Raw genomic sequence first — 20,317 nt, forward strand, 5'->3', positions numbered from 1 at the left:
TTTATTCCTTCTTGTGTCTCTGACCATCCATCTGGGATTATTTTCCTTGTGTACGAAATACAGTGTTTAGAATTTCCTTTCCTTAGTTAGGGTCTGCTCATGATGAAATTCCTGTTTTTATTTATTTTTATTTTTTTAATTTTTTTTTAGAAATTCCTGTTTTTAGTTTTATAAAAGGCACTTGTGTCTCCATTCCTGAAAATATTTTTGCTATACAGAGTTCTAGGTAGGCACATATTTTAAGTACAATGAAGATATCATTCCTCATTCATATGGCTTTTATTAATGCTATTGGGAAGTCAGATGTTACTTCTCTGAAGTTAACTGATCTTTTTGTCTAATTGCTTATAAGATTTTACTTACCCTCTATATTCTGTTGTTTCACCATGATGTATATAGTTGTGGATTTATTTTTATTTATCCTCTTCTAGTTTCATTGGGTTTCTTGAACCTATAGCTTGGTATGTCTTTCATCAGTTCTGGAAAACTCTTAGCCATTAACTCTTCAAATATTTCTTATAGTTTTTATTTTCCTCTGGGAATCTGGTTAAACTTATGTTGGACTTTCCTGCCCAATGATTTCATGTGTTTTACTTAGTCTTGTTTCTGACTCTTCTGTCTCTTCATCTCACTGTCTCTGCCCACCAGGTTCTGGACAATTTCTTCTTACCTATATTCCAGCTGATTAATTATTTTGTGTAATTTGCTGTTAAACAGTTTTTTAAAATTTTAATTAGCTATTTTTTAATGTTTGGTCACTTTTCCAAATCTGGTATGTCAATTTCTTAAGCCTTCTTGGTTTTGTAGATATTTCCTAGCTTGTTTTTTCTCTCTTTAAAAATATGAAAAACTGCTATTTTATTCTTTCTCTGATAAATCTAGAATCTGAAATTTTCGTGTATTTGTTTTCTGTTATTTCTGCCTGTTTTTTCATGATGTCTTACTTCCTTATCTGGTTATCTTTGAGAATGTGCTGGAAGTTACTAAGGGGGTGTATGTGAACACTCTGATGTCTGACATGACAATACCTTTCCCTAAAGTATTTCTATAAGGTACTATATTTTCATTTGCTTCTGTCAACACCTGGGCACACCGCTAGTCTGGTCCATACTGAAGGCTCAGGTTCCTCACACCTCCAAGATAACATGAATTTGGGATACATGTCTATGCCAGGGTTTGTCTCCAGTTCAACATTTTCTTCAGGGTACCTTCATTTGTGGGGTCCCTGTTCAAATGTGGGGTGATTCTTCAGACTCCCAGCTTTCAGCACTTTTATACTTTTGTTGAGAGATAGCGAGCAGGAGAGGGGCAGAGGGAGAATGAGAGAGAGAATCTTAAGCAGGCTCCAAGCCCAGCATAGAGCCTGATGTGGGGCTCGATCTCACAACCCCGAGATCATGACCTGAGCCAAAATTAAGAGTTGCACGCTTAACCAACTGAGCCACCCAGGTGTCCCTATACTTGTACCCCTTATACTGCAAGCCCACCAACCTTACAGCTGGGATTCTCAGGTGTCTCTTTCCATCAGCACAGGCCTTCTGGCAAAAGCAGTTTAAGTGATGGGTTTACGAACTCAGTCTCTTGCTTCTCCTAGAGTTTGAGTCCTAATTCTTCACTCTCTTGTTAGTTCTTAGAATGCTGTCGTTTCTCAACATTCCAACCAGCTTAGGGTATACTCCATGGAAGAGGTGGCCCTAATTACCTAGACCACCATTATTGGGAGTGTGGCCCTTCACTTAAGGCTTCATCATTTTCACTCCAGCCTACCTGCCCAGCACCGCTCCTATCCAGAATAACGGAGCGGAAAGGCGGAGGGAGAAAGAGGAGATGGTGTCTCTGTTTTTAAGAGCTTCTTTCAGTGCAGTAGAAACACACTTCCTCAGGAAAACCCACACTTTTTCAGAGAGATAAGATATGGTTACCTGGAGTTTCTCCACTTACCTAGACAATTTCATATGATTCAACTTATCCCCATTTTGTTGGGTAGGTCACATGATAGGAGGTGGCAGTGCCCAGCCTCTGGGCAAAGCGCGGGAGAAGAGGGGCGGGGCCCGGCCTGGGGTGTTCTGGCCATGGGATACCGGAGCCGGACGCTGGGCGCACGTCGCACACCCAGCCAAACTCTTGCTCATCTGCGCTCTGTGCACAAGCACACGCAAACTGAAACTGAAGGCACGGGTGCCACAACCTCACTCCTCTCCAAGCGCGGGCGTCAGCGGCAGATGACGTCAGCTACGGGGGCGGAAGTGCGCCACCGCTAAGACTTTCGGGGAATGTAGTCTCCAGCCGCGCCGCGCAACCCGGGCACTCGGAGGCCTCGGGTTCGCGGGCGTGCGGACCGCGCCTCCCACCTATCGCTCGTGAAATGTTGGGGGATGCAAGTGGGCTTCCTTTGACACCTCTTTAAATGGAATACCCAGCTCTTCCTGTTATTAATTCGAAATTTGGTGGTACAAACCCTTTTAACCCGTGTGGTGTCATTAATAAGTGGCCTTCTTACCCCGCGACGCTCTCAGATCCCCCATTAGGATCCCTTAACCTAAGGGAAAGCAAATTTGCGCTTACTTACGGATATTGAAACTTAGTCTAGGCCGCTTTAAAACTCCGAACTCATACCTTATTCTCAGATGCCCGAACGCCCTGGCTTTTTTCCGCGTGTGTGTCAGGGGAGAATGAAGGAGAAAGAAGGTGCAGGTCCGCCAGGATGGTCCTGTTCAGGCGCCGGTGGCTTGCCGGGCAGGAGTCTCCTCACTGGTTAGACGCGTGGCTGTCATCGCAGCCCCAAGTGTTCATTTACAGCAGGGCAGTCTCCTTTCTCTTTGGCCCCATGCAGTTCTCGCCTATAACCCCTCTCCAGGTGGGTCATCACCTAGCAGCCACAAGGACACAGCCCTATGGCTCCTGCCACCCTAACTTCCTTCCTTTTTTTGGGAGCCCCAGGCACATAGTAGAGGTTTGTCCCGGTTTTCGAGCACCACTCCAGCTTCTCGTTTGGTTAGCTACCCATTCATTCTCAAGGCTCTTGGTTTCGACCATCACTTATATGGTCAGCTCTTCAGAGCTACTGAAATCCTGCCTTGTGATCTTTGGCAGCAAAGAAAACAGATGAAGTGGTCCTATCCCTTGCTTCCTAGGCACGACACAAACTCGGACCCTTAGAGGGCTTCATGCTCTCCTGGTAGGGGCTACTCTAGCAGCAGCTGCCCCTCCTTCAGAAATCTCCAATTTCAGGCCCCTGCCTGTGTTTGATTCCTCCCCACCCCCTTACCACTGCATATACACTCTTCAGGGGGACATGGCAAGCTAGCCCAAGAAGAAGGGGGCCAGTGGTTTTGCTGGAGTGGATACACCAAGCTCCAGTGATTTCAGATGCCCCCAATATCTCCAGTTATTCTCTTGGTACCTGAGTCCCCTAGTCCTGCAGGGAGGGCAGAGGCCTCACCCCAGGAGCATAGGGCCCCTCTCCTCTGGATCTGAACCTTGTTATATGCTAACATGTCAGTGGAGGCCCAAGAACAAGAGGTTCTGTAAATCTTACAAACCCTAGAGACTCCTGTGGGACAGGATGTCCAGGCCTTAAAGTACCCTTTAAAATGCAGGGGAACATGAGATTTTGCTTTTGGGGTTTTATCAGCAACGCCAAGCCAACAGAAAAGTTCCTGTCAAAATCCTGTCATAACTCTTCTGAAAACAAGCATTAAAATTCAAGAACATTTGCTAATTCCTAGTTTCTTAATGCACACAGTAAAACAAAAACCCCATTATTACAACTAATACTTATCTGTCGAGAGCACAATAAAATACCATGTATATTTTAGGTCCAGATATCTCAGCTCCTTTATCCATTAAAATGTTTGTCAAAAAATGTGTCCACAAAAAGGGTTTTTCCAAAATTACGGGGTTTTTACTGAAATTAGCAAAAACCAGTTTTCTCCTTCCACCAACTCCTGCAAGTAATCACTTGGGTTCTGTATCTACTACAGAAGTCTTCTGCTCTGCTCCCTTGCCCTTCCCCCCCTTGTTTAAAATCTTATTTATCAGAGAGAGAGGGAGAGAGCACAAGCAGGGGGAGCGGCTCCTTGCTGAGCAGGGAGCCCGATGTGAGACTTGATCCCGGGAACCCGGGATCATGACCTGGGCCAAAGGCAGATGCTCAACAGACTGAGCCACCCAGGCGTCCCGCCCCCTTCCTTTTTTTATTGTTATGTTAATCACCATACATCATTAGTTTTTGATGTAGTGTTCCATGACTCATTGTAACACCCAGTGCTCCATACAGAACATGCCCTATTTAATACCCATCACCAGGCTAACCCATCCCCCACCCCCTCCCCTCTAGAACCCTCAGTTTGTTTTTCAGAGTCCATCATCTCTCATGGTTCGTCTCCCCCTCCGATTTCCCCCCAGCCCCCTTCTTTTTAATTGGTCCCTAAAGAGACATTTATAGGGAGTGGCAATGACTTTGCTTGATCTTGACAGTGCCAAGACCCTTTTCTTTGTTCTTAGGCTTAGATCAGCTTTCTCACCCTTGAGAAAATGAATGCCTATTTTCCTTCTCCTAAATCCTTTGGGCATGCTGGATGTTCAGGTCAAATAGGTTCCTGCCCTGAGGGGAACCAAGCAGGTGGCTTTGTGGGCTCAGAGACCCGATAAGAGCAAGGAGGCAGACTTTAACTGTAAAAGAGTTTGAATATTCAGAGATGCACATAGGACAAATATCTATGCAACATCCTCTTTTAACAAATGTTAATGTTTTGCCATGTTTGCTTTTAAAAAAGAGAAATAAGGGGCACCCGAGTGGCTCAGTCGTTAAGCATCTGCCTTCAGCTCAGGTCATGATACTCATTAGAGTATCTCCTGTGCTGAGGACACAGCACTAAAATGCAAACATCGCTGCCCTGTATCACCAAACTGTTCACTTGCCATTTGTGCACTTTTCTGTATGTTATGCTTCATTTTTTTTAAAGATTTTATTTATTTGACAGAGACACAGCGAGAGAGGGGACACAGCAGGGGCAGAGGGAGAGGGAGAAACCGGACTCCCCGCAGAGCAAGGAGCCTGATGTGGGACTCGATCCCAGGACCCTGGGATCATGACCTGAGCCAAAGGCAGATGCTTAACCACTGAGCCACCCAGGCACCCAGGATTTATTTATTTGTGAGAGAGCGAGCGAGCGAGCACAAGCAGGGGGAGTAGCAGGCAGAAGGAGAGGGAGAAGCAGCTCCCCACTGAGCAAGGAACCCCATGTGGGACTTGATCCCAGGACCCTGGGATCATGACCTGAGCCGAAGGCAGATGCTTAATCGACTGAGCCACCCAGGCATCCCTGTACGTTATGCTTCAATAAAGTTGACCTCCTCCTCCTCCTCCCCCCAAATCCCTACTCTCATGCAGCTTACCTTCTAGAGAAGGTCATATAATAAACAAGTAAAATATTTAGGTGGTGGTATTACAGAAAAAATGAAGCTGAGAAGGGAGATGGGGTGTGCCATGGAAGAGGCATGCTATTTTTTTTTTTTTTTAAGATTTATTTGACAGAGACACAGCGAGAGAGGGAACACAAGCAGGGGGAGCGGGAGAGGGAGAAGCAGGCTTCCCGTGGAGCAGGGAGCCCGATGCAGGGCTCGATCTCAGGACCCCGGGACCACGACCTGAGCTGAAGGCAGACACTTAATGACTGAGCCACTCAGGCACCCCGAAGCATGCTATTTTGATAGGGTAGTAAAAAAGGGCTCTGTTAAAATCGTGGGCAAAGATTTGAAGATGAGGGACTAGCTTATGTGACATGTAGGGCAAATGGACTCCAGAAAAGGGAACAGCAAAAGCATAGGCTCAGAGGTGGAAGCTTGTTGTTTGTGTAAGTTACTGCAGGGAGGTCAGTGGGCCCAGAGTAGTGAGAAGGAAGACTTGGGGAGTTAGATAATACAGGGCGGCAGGTGGTAACAATACTATGTAGGGCTTTTACTATAGCTTTTATTCAGTGAAATGGGAAGCTATTTGAGGACTTTGAGCAGATGAATGACCCGATCTCAGATTATTATAGCATCACTCTAGCTGCTAAACTGCAACCACAGGGAGGCAAGGATGGAAGTGGAGAAACCAATTAGGAGGCTGTTGCAAATATCTGAGCCAGAGATGACTGACGATAGGGACTTGGGCCAGGGTGGCAGAGGGAACAAGAAAAGTCATCCACATCCATCCTGACAGTTAGCAGACAGGACTTACTGAAGCGTGGATGTGAGGTTCAAAAGAAAAGAATCAAGAACAGTTCCCGAGTTTGTGGCCTGAGCAACTGGAAAAATGGGGTTCTTTTCCCAGAAGGAAAGACTGAGGGAAGAACATGATTATGATAGGGCTGGGAGGGAGAGATCATGAATTAGTTCATCTTTGGACACATTAAATTCAAGATATGTTAGACATGCAAGAAGAGATGTCACATATGCAGTCAATTACCATGAGTCTGGAATCCTGGGCTAGAGATACAAACTTTGAAGTTGCCAGCAAGTAGATATTTAAAGCCATGAGACAGGTTGACAGCCACAAGGAGGGTTGACTATAGAAAAAGAAAAGCCTAAAGATTGAGCCCTAGAAGAATTCTCATGTCTAGAGTAAATAAATAAATGAAAAGGAAAAAAAAAAACTGGGAGAACTGTCAATAGAGTACAAGGAAAAGTGTGGTAACACAGAAGCCAAAAAAAATGTGTCAAGGGTGAGGAAGTGATGAACTGTACCAAATAAAGCTGAAAGGTCAAGTAAAAGGACAGAAAAAAAGTACGTTTAGCCACATGCAGTCCCTTGCTGCCCTCCAGCAAGAACAGAAACAAAGACCTGATTAGGAGGGGTGAAAGAGAGATGGAAGGAGAGGAAGTGGAGACAATGAACACTGGAATATTCCTGTTAAGATTTTATTCAACTATTAGAGAGAGAGAGAGAGAGAGAGGGAACACAAGCAGGGGGAGTGGGAGAGGGAGAAGCAGGCTTCCTGCTGAGCAGGGTATACGATGTGGGGCTCGATCCCAGGACCCTGGGATCATGACCTGAGCCGAAGGCAGAGGCTTAACGACTGAGCTACCCAGGCGCCCCTGGGATATTCCTCTTAAGTGAAGCAAAAAATGGAGTGGCAAGTAGAGGGTGTTGCAGTACGTATATTCACAAATATATATATTTAAGATGAGAAAAACTGCACACTATTATGCAATGGGAACGATTCAGTGGACAAGAAAAGAGGCAGAGGACACTTGTAGAAATGATATCCTAGTTTAAGGATGGGATCAAGAGAAGTTGGCCTTAGATGAGAGAAACAAGTATCACCCATAGTAACAGAAAGGAAAGGAAGAACGCAGAGAGTTACCTTCTGATTGCTTTTATTTTTCTCAGTTAACTAGGAAACCAGGTCACTAGCTGAGTGAGGACTGGGTGAAATGCTGGAGTTGAGAAGAGAGAAGCTATAAAACTGTTCAGGAGGCTGGGACCTTAGGAGACTGGGACAATGACTGGACTTCAGGGAAACAAATGCTTGAAGTTAGCAGTCAGGAATTTAAAGTGGGACCAGTCACTGTGGCTCAGTTTTTCTGCAGCCACATCTAGCCTCATGGGGACAGGAGTGGTATAGGCAGACTAGAATGTTTTTTTCTTTTCTTTTCTTTTTTGGTGAGATCCTCTGGTTCCTTCATTTAAATACTGTACTGTATTAAATTATAAGAATATGCCACAATTTATTAACCCCATTCACTTACTGACAGACATCTGTGCAGTGTCTCTACTATTTCGGACACTGCAGCAATAAGCATCCTTGCGCATGTCTTTGTGCTCACCCAGGAGAATTTCTAGTCCAGGGTATATATCTAGAAGTGGAATTGCTGGGCCATGAGGTAAGCTTAGCTTCACTCTTACTGGATATTGCCAAATTACTCCTCAAAATGATTATACCAGTTTATCCTCTTGCTGGCAGTGTACACAAGTTCTCATTTCCTCCCTGCCAGACTTCTAAATTTTGGCCATCCTAATGGGTATGAAATATTATCTTACTGCCTTCCTTTGCAAAATTCTGGTTTTAAGATCGAGCACCTTTTCATTTATAAGCCAGTCTTCTTTGTCCAACAACAGATCTCCACTCCACTGTTCACTTAGCAAGATTAAGTACCTACCATGTGACTGGCATTGTGATGAGGGGAACAAAAAAGTTACCAAAAGAGACACAGACCCTCCTTTCTGGAACTCATAATCTAGTGTGAGGTGGGGGTGGGGAGAAAACCAAATAATCACAAACTGTAGTAACATAAAGCACAGTAACAGTAATCTATGAAAAATTAAAAGAGGGTGATCAATTTAGTTGAGGTAGGGCAGCAGAACACTCCCAGAAGTGACAACTGCATTTTAACAGATGAGTAAGAAGTAACTAGTTCAGCAGCTATAAAGAACTAGGCATACCGTTGTTGGGCATACTCTGTGTTCCTGTCTTCCCAGGCCAGCACAGCAGTGTGTGAGATGCTGTGGCAGACATGATGCCTGCCCTGGGACCCTTCCCCAGACATACCCAGGCACCAGGGGTGGGAGCCTGGTTTTCTCCTAGCTCCCGTTTGTAATGTTGAGACTATTACTCCTGCACTATTGTATCTAGTTTATTCCTGTAGGAATCTCACACCATCTGATTATATCAACCTATACATGCTGACCGAGAAAACCCACTTTAGATATTTTACCTCATTTGGGATATTTTAAGAAAAAATTCTATAGAAAAAAAAAAAGGAGAGGTGCTTCAAAAGATAAAAGTATTCAATGTCATTATTATAAAAACCAATACCAAAACCAATCCAAATGTGTCCCAACAGTAAGGGACTTAAGGAGATCTTGAGACTGTAGAGTAACATGGAAAATATTTAGGAGAAATGGTGTTTGCCTTTTTTTAAGTATAAGATTTTACCCATAATATGGGCAAATGTAAATAATAACTTGATATATTAAGGTATAAGGGTTATGCGTGAATTTAGGTAATTTAATTTACTAAAGTAGTCAGGAAGAGTATTCCGAAGCCCTTCACCATTTTGTCTTTGCTTGGTCTCCAACCTATCACCATGTCCCTTCATTCACTCCTCCCAAAACAATACTGCATTATATGCAGTTCCTTGAACATAAGTACGGCTCTGGAGACAACACAGTTAAAGGTAAAAAGCTATGCCTTTGTAGCCAAACAGTCCTGGGTTCAAAGCCTGAAACTGCCATTGGAAATACTACCTCAAGGGAATGACTTTACCTCTCTGGCTACCCCACCCCCATTAGAAAACAAGGATACTTGTATTGTTTCTTTAATGCAAACAACCGAAATCTGACAAATTAGCTTAATCAAAAAGGGGTAAATTGGGCCACAGTGGGGAGCCCACTGAATCCCAGGAAGGGTTTCAGAATTGAGCCAGGTCCAAAGGACCTCAGGATTAGCAATGAGAACACCACCGTGTCAGTTCCACCCCCTCTCTGGTAAGGAACTGGGCTCTAGGCAGTTCTAGGTCTTCACCTTTCCAGCCTAGCAACACAAAATTAAAGGGTCCCTGCCAAATCTATTTTGAACATTTTCTAGGAAAGAACTCTGGCTCAACTAGGTCACATGCTTGCCCCTAGAATTATCACTAAGCCCCAGGGATATTGACTTATGTTCCTGTGGTCAGTACAGCAGAGATGTTACAAGAAAAAGAGGGAGAAAAAAGCTGGGCAAAGACAAGAGCTAACATAAGACCTAGAACAAGGAGGTATAAGGATTAAATGAAATGATGGCTATGAAATATTTCACACGATTTCTTTCTATTGGTAAGCATTGAATAAACAGTAGCTATTATTAACTCACCTGACCATGATGAGTTTAGCAGTTAATCCCTCCTCCTGGATGCACCATACTTTAATCTTAGCCAAGTTCTGAAAACTGAAAAAGACAAACTGACTCCCATTCAACTAAGAAGGCTATTTATTGAAATAATACAATGATGTTACAAGGATGTATTTCATGTGGCCTAGGAAGCTGGGTGTTCCTAAGTGCATGGTGCCTGGTTGCTGGAACTAGAGAATCCTCTGCTCAATCAACCACACATACCACGGACATTCTGGGCTCCTTCTTTGTCAAAGCAGATGTGCTGAGATTCAGAGATTGGTTGGATCTAGGCCAAGTTCCACACACAAACCAGTGGTTTTCTTTGAGTCTTCTGGAACTAAGTCTTTACAAACTTCTTTTGAAGTAGAATAGCACTCAACTGGTTCCAATTTATGTCATTCTTGCAAATAGTCCACTATGGGGATCCCCAAATAATCAGCAGCAAATAAGTTCCTGATAAGCATGGTAGCCACTCAGTGGAAGGGGGGGGGTCTGTATAGAATTACCCATTGTCAAACTATGTATCAGACAACACATGGTCTTGGCACCGTGTGTGTTAAGCATGGAACATCACAAACAAGATATTTTTGAACAGTTAAAGTCTTGGAAGGGCAGGGATGCCTGGGTGGCTCAGTTGGTTAAGCGAATGCCTTCGGCTCGGGTCATGATCCTGGAGTCCCAGGATCGAGTCCCGCATTGGGCTCCCTGCTCGGCGAGGAGCCTGCTTCTCCCTCTGACCCTCCCCCCTCTCGTGTACTCTCTCTCTCTTTCTCGCTCTCTCAAATAGATAAATCTTTAAAAAAAAAAAAAGTCTTGGAAGGGCAGATTCCCATCTTGTTCTACTTGTAATGGACTCATTGTGCTAGACATCACACATTTTAGCCCCCATGTACATTTTTCCTGCAAAGAATTATGAAGAAGGGCGCCTGGGTGGCTCAGTTGGTTAAGTGACTGCCTTCAGCTCAGGTCATGATCCTGGAGTCCTGGGATCGAGCCCCACATCGGGCTCCCTGCTCAGCAGGGAGTCTGCTTCTCCCTCTGACCCTCTTCCCTCTCGTGCTCTCTCTCATTCTCTCTCTCAAATAAATTCTTTAAAAAAAAAAAGAATTATGAAGAATATTTGAGAGTTACTTCCTGTTGTCTAGGATGAGAGAAGGATAATGGATCCTGCTACTTGGCATGTAAAGAAGACAGTAGGAAAGGTTTACCATCAACATCACCCATATCATTCCTCTCCATGAGTCATCAGGGTGGGAAAATTTACTTATCTTCAGAGAGGAGAGGCTCTTGTGTGAAAGGAGTAAAGGTCCCTATTGCTTCCAAATTTATCTCCACTGTTGGCACCTTTGGGATTCTTTTAGGATAGCCTATGGTAGGCATGAGAGAACATTAGGGACTGGAGTGGGCTACTGATGCTTATCTCATGCTTTACTGATGGAAGAGCAGCATATAACCAAAAAAGTTAAATTTTTTATGATGAAGTATTTCCCTGGCACACAAAATGGGTCATTACATGGGTTCTCTAAACTGATTTAAAGATAGATTTTATGACAATGGGTAATTACATTTATACTTCTCCACAGTAAAATTAACTTGGGGAAAATGTTTCCTCTTTAGTTTTGTGCTGTTTTCCCATTGATCCAATATAGGAAGCTTGGGGCAGTGCTTTCTCATGGGAGTGTCATAAAAAGCACAGTAAGAGAACTGAGCAGGTCTATGAAACTGACATATGTTAGTTGAATGTATAAATATTACACTTGGGAAAAGGAAAAAAGTCACCAGCAGTTGAACTATTCACAGTTTTTGTTAACATTTTGGTATGTAAGCTTCCAACAAGTTTTTCTGAATAAGTCTGTGACAAATCTGCCTCTGTATTTTGCTGCCTCTTATGCTTTTATGAATTCCTAGAGTATCCAACTCAAGTGCTCATTAGTTTGTGCATCTGATTTATTTTAAAATTTACTTTAAAGCCCTCTGAATTCCAAAATACCTTTTCAGTGCTAGACCACAGGGCCAAAGATCCAGGAGACCTGCTTTCTCCACCCAGCTTTGCCATCATAAGCTGTATCACACTGTGCAAACCACTTCACATCTTTGGCTTTTGGTTTCTTCATCTGTACAATGAAGTGGTTGGGCCAGCTGATCTCATTCTTTGAATGGTTGATTCTGGGAGGTGGAATTGGTTTCCATGGTGAATTTAATGTAAGAGCTGCAGTTGAATGCGGTCGTCAAGCAATTTTAAAATAAGTTTTGGTCACTACTGCAGGAGTTTTATTAAAAAAGGCTGTAAACACAGAGTTACAACTCAAACTGTTCAAAGTTGATGATCTCCTGCGTACAGATATTCAAAAGCTTTATAAAGTCCAATACATAAGCATATCATTTCCAATTGGTTATATATGATGTTTATAGTTGTTTTTATAAAAGTCTGTAATCAGATTTGAGAATGTGCCTTCTATTTATTAAAAAAAAACATTGTCTACTAGCATAGAGCTTTCTTCACACCACACACACACACACACACACACCCACCCACACACCCCATTACATTCTCAAGCTTCCTCTCTAGTAAGAATCCTGTGATACTGAATAAGAACAATAGTTTAGCTAAAGTTTTCTGCACATTCCTTAATTTCAGGGCTTCTACAGTTTATTTCGTGCATGAATTCTCTGGTGTTTAGTTAGTGCTGAACTTCTACTGAAGTTTTTCCCACATTCCTTACAAGCATAGGGTTTTTCTCCAGTATGAATTCTCTGATGATCATGCAGATTTGTTTTCTTTCGAAAGGCTCGCCCACATTCATTACATTCATAGGGTTTTTCTCCAGTATGAGTTCTCTCATGCTGAATGAGGGATGAACTTTGACTGAAGGCTTTCCCACAGTCAATACATTCATAGGGTTTCTCTCCAGTGTGGGTTCTCTCATGCTGAGTAAGTGATGAGCGTCGACTGAAGGCTTCTCCACATTCATTACATTCATAGGGTTTTTCTCCAGTATGAATTCTGTGATGTTCTATGAAGCTTGTACTCCTTTTGAAAGCTTTTCCACATACATTACACTGATAGGGTTTCTCTCCAGGATGAGAAATAGGTTGTTGACTAAAGTTCTGCTCACATTCATAGGGGTTCTGTCCAGTATGGATCCTCTGATGATCAGTAAAGTCAGTAATGTGACTGAAGTCTTCCCCACAGTCATGACAATGATAGGATTTCACTTCAGTGACAGTGCTTTCATCTTGAGTAAGAGATGGGCTATGCTTGAAATCTATGCTGTAGTTATTGCTTTGGTAAGGTTTGCCTCTCTTATGAATCCTCATATGTTTATAAAGGGATGGACTCTGACCAAAAGCCCTCCCACATATGCTACATTCAAAAGGTTTCTCTCCTGTATGAGTCCTTTCATGCTGGACAAGGGAAGAACATCGACTGAAGGCTTTCCCACATTCCTTACACTGGAAGGGTTTCTCTCCACTATGTGTGACCTCATGCTGAGTGAGGGATGTGCCATGCCTAAAAGATCTCCCACATAAATTGCATCGATAGGGTTTCTCTCCAGTGTGAATTCTCTGGTGCTGAACAAGGGAGGAGCTGCGCTGGAAGGCTTTCCCACAGAGACTGCACTGGTAAGGTTTCTCTCCCGTGTGAGCATTCTCATGCTGACCAAGGGAAGAGCTATGCCTGAAGGCCTTCCCACACACATTACATTCAAAGGGCTTCTCCCCAGTGTGAATTCTCTGATGCTCAGTGAGTTGTGTCTTCCAGAGGAAGGTTTTTCCACAGTCAGTACATTCATGGTGTTTCTTTCCAGGATAAATTCCCTGATCTGTACCATTGGGGAAAGCTCCTTCTCCTTTATGAGTTTTCTCGTGTTTAGTGAGTGATGATCTATGAATAAAGGCTTTTCTACATTTGTCACATTTATAAGGTTTCTTTTTTGCAAGGATATTATTCTGATTAATTATATCTGAATTATGTCCCAAATTGCTTCCAAGTGTATCACATTCAGTAGGCCTTGAAGGAATGTTCACTTGTGTAACCAGGACTGTGTTCAATCTAGAATTTTCACCAAATTTATTTTGCTGAAAATTTTCCTCTGGTGTGATTATTTTCTTCTGGTTGGATGCATCTGGGCCCAGGTATCTTTTCCAGGTTTCCTGGTGTCTCTCTAACTGGCTACTAACATCCCAAGTGCTTTCAAATGTGGCATGCGAAAGGCCATCTGTGCTACGGGATCCTGCAGATATGCTCTGTTGCAGATGTGATGATTTGGCTTCAGGCCTGGTCTTCCAGTCTGAAAAAAATCCAAAGGGCAAAAGTCCCCTGTTCCCTCCTCTTGAAACAAACTGCTACAGTAGGAATGGGGAAATGAAAGAAATATAAACTATATGTGATTCTGTTTTGAAATTAGTCCTGTAGTTTGGAGAGAAGACCCAAATGAAGGAAAGGAAAAGTAAAGAGAAGTGACAGTGCAGACTGCAGAGCCAGAGTGTATGGCAAGTCTAGAATGAGGAAGCCCCTCCAGGAGGACTGGTTAGGATATAAGGGAATAAGTGAGCATGAGAATGTAAGGCACAGACACAAATGGAATACAATCATGGTCTGTCTTGTAAGAGCCTAATAACTGCTCTCCATGCTTCCTGTCCATTTTATAAATCATCCCAAAATCTGTCTTCCTAATTCAGCCATTTCACAATTTCTTTAAAGTCACCTCTGAGGCTCCAAATCTTCAAACCCTATAGAGAAAATCCGCAGCCACTGACGTGACTGAAATCATTCTTTGACATACTTGGAGACCAATGGCTATACTTTACAAACTGAGATAAAGTAATATTTCAGGAAGCAAATCATTATCGCCTTTATAATTAGGGCTCTGGTTTTAGCCTGTCTGAGTTCTGGTTCTACACTAATCACCTCGACCAAAAAGGATTTTACTCAGGGCACCTGGGTGGCTCAGTTGGTTAAGCGACTGCCTTCAGCTCAGGTCATGATCCTGGAGTCCCAGGATTGAGTCCCGCATCGGGCTCCCTGCTTAGCAGGGAGTCTGCTTCTCCCTCTGACCCTCCCCCCTCTTGTGCTCTCTCTCTCTTATTCTCTCTCTCTCAAATAAATAAATAAAATCTTTAAAAAAAAAAAGGATTTTACTCAGCCTAATAAATTGATCTCTAAATCCCTGTTTCATTTCAGAATACAGCAGACAATTAGTCTCTAGGTTCTAAAAATGGTAATTTTTAAAAACTAAAGGGAAGGGGGGCTCTGGGGTGATGGAAATGTTCCATATTGAAATGAATTTGGATTAGATGGGTGAATGCACTTGTCAAAAGCAACTGGATGGTACTTAGAAGAGTTGTATAGCTTACTGTATGTACATTTTTCTTGAAAAAACCATAAATACTGAACTTTGGTTAACGATATGTATGCTGAGTGTGTAGGGGTGAAATGTATGTGTTGGCAACTTAGTTGGAAATGCACCAAAAAGTACAGATTAAAAAAAAAAAAGATGATGGGATAGATGAAGAATATGTGATAAAGCATATAATAAAATTTTAACAACTATAGAATCTTGGTGGTAGGAATATGGTGTTCACTGTATAATTTTTTCAACTTTCCATACATTTGAAAATATTCATAATAAAATGTCAGGAGGGAAAAAAACCAACAACCAAGGGGCCCTAAGCCTCAAAATTCCTTACCCTGGAACAAGACTCAATTCTAATTTCCCAATGACAGAAAATGCTTTGTATTTCTTCTAGAATATTTCTCAGAGGGATATTCAAGAAATGTTTGTTGATATGAATGAATGAGAAAATTCTCTACCCAATCACATTAAAAAACAATCAAGTAATTCCTGACTGCTTTCTATGTGCTCTATAACACAGATAGAATACATAGATATATAATAGGCTCTTTCTCCAAGACCTTGAAGTCTTAGAAATAAGAGCCAATCTTTTGATAAAAAAGGAAAACCATCAGATGCTATATTTTAAATCTGAGCTTGTACAGTAAAAGATGATATAAATGGTACTTGTGATCAGGGAAGGTAGAAATAAATATATAAATACATATTATGTTCATGGATTGAATAGACACCCTAAACTTAAGGAATAGACAGCTCTGGATAGGTAGAAAGTATTATCTAATTAGGGAAACTGTACACTACTTACAGAAAACATTAAGAAGAAGTTCAACCCAAGTGGAACTTGTTTTAGTGGGAACAGAAAGAGAATACTGGAAGATACAATAGGGGACCTTTAAATCAAGGGGGATCTGTTTCCTATAATGAGGTACAGGGAGTAACAGCAAGGTTTTGTCAGAGGTAGGTGGTTTATGAAGATAAAGCATTAAAATCCAATATGGTCCACCAAGTGATGAGCAGATAAACAAAATGCGGTATGTCCATACAATGGCATATTACTCAGCAATAAAAAGCAAGGAGGTACTAATACATGCTACAACATGAATGTACCCTGAAAATATGCTAAGTGAAAGAAGCCAGTCACAAAAGGCTACATATTATATGACTCCATTTACATAAAATATCCAGAAATGGTAATCCACTGAGATAAAAAGATTAATGGGTGCAGGGGTAGCAGGTAATGGAGAGTAACTGCTAATGGGTATGGGGTTTCTTTCTGGGTGTTAAAATGTTCTGTAGTTAGATACTGGTGATGGCTGCACAACTCAGTAAATCTCTGAAAAACCCCTAAACTGTACACTTTAAAAAAGGCGAATTTATGGTATGTAAATTATATCTCAAAAACGCTATGATCTTAAAAATCCAATATTGGTTATAAAAGACTGAGCAATTTCAACTGGGAATTATAGTAATCTCCTCGCGGGGCCTAATTTGGGAGGAAAATAACCTGAATTGCATGAAAAGGTCTAAACTGACTGGGGTGTTTGGACTGAGGGATTAGAGATCCACTGGTTTCTTTCTTTTTTTTTTTTTTTTAAAGATTTTATTTATTTATTTGACACAGAGAGAGACAGCAAGAGAGGGAACACAAGCAAGGGGGGTAGGAGAGGGAGAAGCAGGCTTCCCACAGAGCAGGGAGCCTGACGTGGGGCTTGATCCCAGGACCCCGGGATCATGACCTGAGCCGAAGGCAGATGCCCAACGACTGAGCCACCCAGGTACCCCTGATCCAGTGGTTTCTAATGCGCAAGGGGAGAAACGGGTAATGGGCAAGGTAGCAAAATGTGCTGGCTGGGGATGAAAGATGATTAATTTAGATTTTAGGTATTTAACTGCATGGGACTTCCACAAGGAGGGGTTCTGTGAGATGGGAAGAAAGTGACCAGGGTACAAGTAAGGATGATTTCTGAGTCCAAAGCACAGCATAAAGAGCTGTAACTACCACCCTTGGAAGGTGGTAATACAGAAAGAAAGGGGAGGAAGCTGAAGAGCAGACTCCTTAGGCAGATTCACTTAGGGGGGAAACCAAGCAAAGTCAAAGACCTAAAGCCAAGAAGTACTTAGTAAGCCAGAAGACCAGGAGAGAAGGATACTCCAGGAGCCATGGAGAGGCAATGAAACAAACTGGCATGAAAATAGGATGGAAGGAAGATGGTACTCCTCCCCAGACAGGTGTTGTAGGAATGTGGTGAGGGAAAGAAGTCTGAAATCAAGTTATGAAAAGATGGAGAATCAAAGCCGTGGGTTCTTCTACAAGTCTGGGGCCACCGACCGTAAAAGCAGCAAGACAAAACAAGAAGACATGGGAGTTCAATTAATGTCTGAATGAGTAAGAAAAGGGATTGCTAATCATGATGGGAGACTGAGGACACCAGAGGAGAAAATCCAGCGATAGGATCACAGTATAGGGAGAAATGGTATTCTGTGTAGGACAAAGGGGTACATTTTCCTCTAAGACCTGTCAGCAGCAGGAACACCCTACTGCAGAAGGGAGACAGAGGTATCACCCAGGAGATGGTTTAGTTTCCTCTGCAGGTCTAGGAGCTCCCCAGGCACCAATATGAAGGTGCTCCCCCCCTCCCTCAGCTGTGCCACTGTCTGCATTGATTCCTGCATGCCTGACTCCTCCTCATTTACCTGGACAGAAAGGTCTTTGGATTTCTCCCTCTGATATCCACGGCTCTTCTCCTTGTTCCAATTTGAAGATCACCTCTGGCTTGGAAACTTGGTATCCTGCTCATGGGTAAATACACAAGATTTGGTTGTTTGGGCAAGTGCACAAAGACCCTTCCTACAAGTCAGTACTAGTCCTGGATCTTCAGGAACTCTGAAGGAAAAAAAAAAGTGCAACTTGAGGAGTCATGCAATCAAATGACCTATTTCCAGTTCTGCAAAAGAAAGAACTTTACTTAAAAAGCAGGCTCAGAAAACTGTAAAGCTGAGTCGCAAAGAGAAGAACAAGCTCTAACCGTGCATACCCTGCTCACGGCCACCTGATCTACAAGCCCCACAACCTTAGCACCTGAGAAAGGAAAAACCTGCCAGTAGGCAAGATACTGACTTGGTCCTTACCAAGAGAAACCAGGTGGCTATAGTTCTCCAGCATCACATCCCTGTACAAGCGCCTCTGAGCTGGGTCCACGTGGTGCCATTCTTCCTGAGTGAAGTCCACAGCCACATCTTTGAATGTCACTGATTCCTGTAGGATCACATTCCTGTTCAACTAGGGATCAACACCACAAATGTTCCCATGGCAATACTGGGAACATACTGTAGGCTCATCAGAAATGGTGATCACACATTTGATATCCTGAGGGGAATGTTGGGTTAAATACAGTAGTTACTTACATAATTTTGTAAAGAATCCAGTATGGCAGGCAGGAAAGTCACAAGGGGCAATATGTTCTGCAATCCCGTATCCCTACTTAGCTATTGTGTTTTCCTGGAAAGCCACGCCTTGTCACACAATCACCAACTCCTCACTACCCATGCATTTCCTTTGTTACAAAATCCAAATATACTGGGGAGTAAAAGCAACAGCCTTCCTTCAGCCCCTCACCAATCCCACTGTGCTCCCTAGAAATAAATACTGTTAACAGTTTGGTACATACATGCAAGAGTCCCTACTCCATGCTTCATTCACGCATACACAGAGTCTTGTTTTGTGAGTTACCATACTGCTCTACAACTTGCTTTTTGCATTTAACTATGTCTTGGAGATCTTCCCATAGGGGTACAAATAATTTTACCTTATCCTTTGAATTGCTTCATAGTACGCCATAAACAGCTGTATCATAACATATTCATTGCCTAAAACCAACGGCATTGCTGGTTTACAATATCCACTGCACTAAGGATAAGATTCAGATATCCCCACCACTTACTGGATTCCAGCCAGGCTGCCCTTGATGATCCCTGAATACATCTAGCTTGTTCCTACCCTGGGGCCTTTATACTTGTTACTCCCTCTTCCCTTAGGATCCCCACATAGTTGGAAACTAGTTTCTAGTTATTCCGGTCTCATCTCGAGCACACCCCCTCAGGAAAGTTGTCTTAGCACCTCCCCTCCAATTTACTCTCCATCACATAACCATGTTAATATTCCTCCAAGCACAGGTTATCACTCAGTGCCCAAATCCCTGCCACTTGAACTCAGGAACCAAACAGATTCAGGTAAAAAGGACACCTGTACTTCTAAAAATAATCTGAAATTAGCTTGTTCACTTCTCTGTCCCCTACCCCTCCACCTCTGCCACCATGAGCTCCACGAGAACAGGGACATTATCTATCTTGATCAGTTATATGCCCAGCACAGAGTGGATGCTTAAAAAATGCTTGGTGAGGGGCCTAGGCTGAGCCTGGGTGGCTCAGTCGGTTAAGCATCTGCCTTTGGCTCATATCACGATCCTGGGGTCCTGGGATTGAGCCCCACGTCAGGTTCCCTGCTCAGCGGGGAACCTGCTTCTCCCTCTCCCTCTGCCCCTCCAACCCACTCATGTTCTAACGCTCTCTCTCTGATAAGTAAAATCTTTAAAAAAATGCTTGGTGAATGAATAAATGGACCAGTCCCTGTTAGTAGACAACTGGATTATTTTCAGTATTTTGCTGCTACAAACATTACTGCAATGACACCTTTGTGTAAATATAGCTAGTTAGAATTGGAATTGCTATGTCAAGGTCTTTTCCCGATTCTTACCCCCCCCAATCATTTCTTCCTTACCACCCCACTGAACCTAGGCTGGCTAACATCCCCCATGCCTCTCCATCAGTTCCAATACTCCTGGACTGATTTTTGTCTTCTTACTAGGCCTTCTTAAGCTATGAGACACCTGTCACCATGTCCTAACTGAAATATTTCCTTTGCTCCTGGTTGGATTTCAATCTCAAAAATGTACACAGTAAAATATGGTAAAGACGATTAGTGTGAAAAGACACTGAAAGCAGAGCTGAATTCACTGGAGCAGTGAGAGAAGGTTACATGGAAGTTTCAGCCCTATTTTGTGTCCTTCTCCCTGTGGGCTTTAGCTATAGCTCAACTAGAGT

General features: G+C 42.9%; 1 protein-coding gene and 1 long non-coding RNA gene across 5 annotated transcripts in view; both read right to left on the reverse strand.

Moving 5' to 3' along the window:
• The window catches only part of LOC141370532 (uncharacterized), a 52,644-nt gene extending 48,342 nt beyond the window's left edge, over positions 1 to 4,302 (reverse strand). The window contains exon 1 of the long non-coding RNA XR_012374618.1: positions 1,942 to 4,302. This is a non-coding gene — a long non-coding RNA (uncharacterized lncRNA). The remainder of the gene's footprint in view (positions 1 to 1,941) is intronic.
• Positions 4,303 to 9,933: 5,631 nt separating this feature from the next.
• Positions 9,934 to 20,317, reverse strand: part of ZFP90 (ZFP90 zinc finger protein) — a 94,663-nt gene continuing 84,279 nt past the window's right edge. For 2 of the 4 annotated variants that reach the window (XM_073880088.1, XM_025888907.2), the window contains exons 3-5: positions 18,347 to 18,473; positions 17,912 to 18,007; positions 9,934 to 14,152 (exon numbers count right to left, since the gene is read on the reverse strand). In XM_073880088.1, coding sequence (XP_073736189.1) covers positions 12,504 to 14,152; positions 17,912 to 18,007; positions 18,347 to 18,380 — 1,779 coding nt within the window. In that variant the 5' untranslated portion in view covers positions 18,381 to 18,473 and the 3' untranslated portion in view covers positions 9,934 to 12,503. Of the gene's footprint in view, positions 14,153 to 17,911; positions 18,008 to 18,346; positions 18,498 to 20,317 lie in introns of all 4 variants that reach the window. The other 2 variants (XM_025888906.2, XM_073880087.1) reach the window with 2 other exon arrangements.

This window comes from Callorhinus ursinus, unplaced genomic scaffold, assembly GCF_003265705.2.
Source record: "Callorhinus ursinus isolate GAN/ISIS: 27379988/994484 unplaced genomic scaffold, GSC_fseal_2.0 scaffold37, whole genome shotgun sequence".
Taxonomy (NCBI): domain Eukaryota; kingdom Metazoa; phylum Chordata; class Mammalia; order Carnivora; family Otariidae; genus Callorhinus; species Callorhinus ursinus.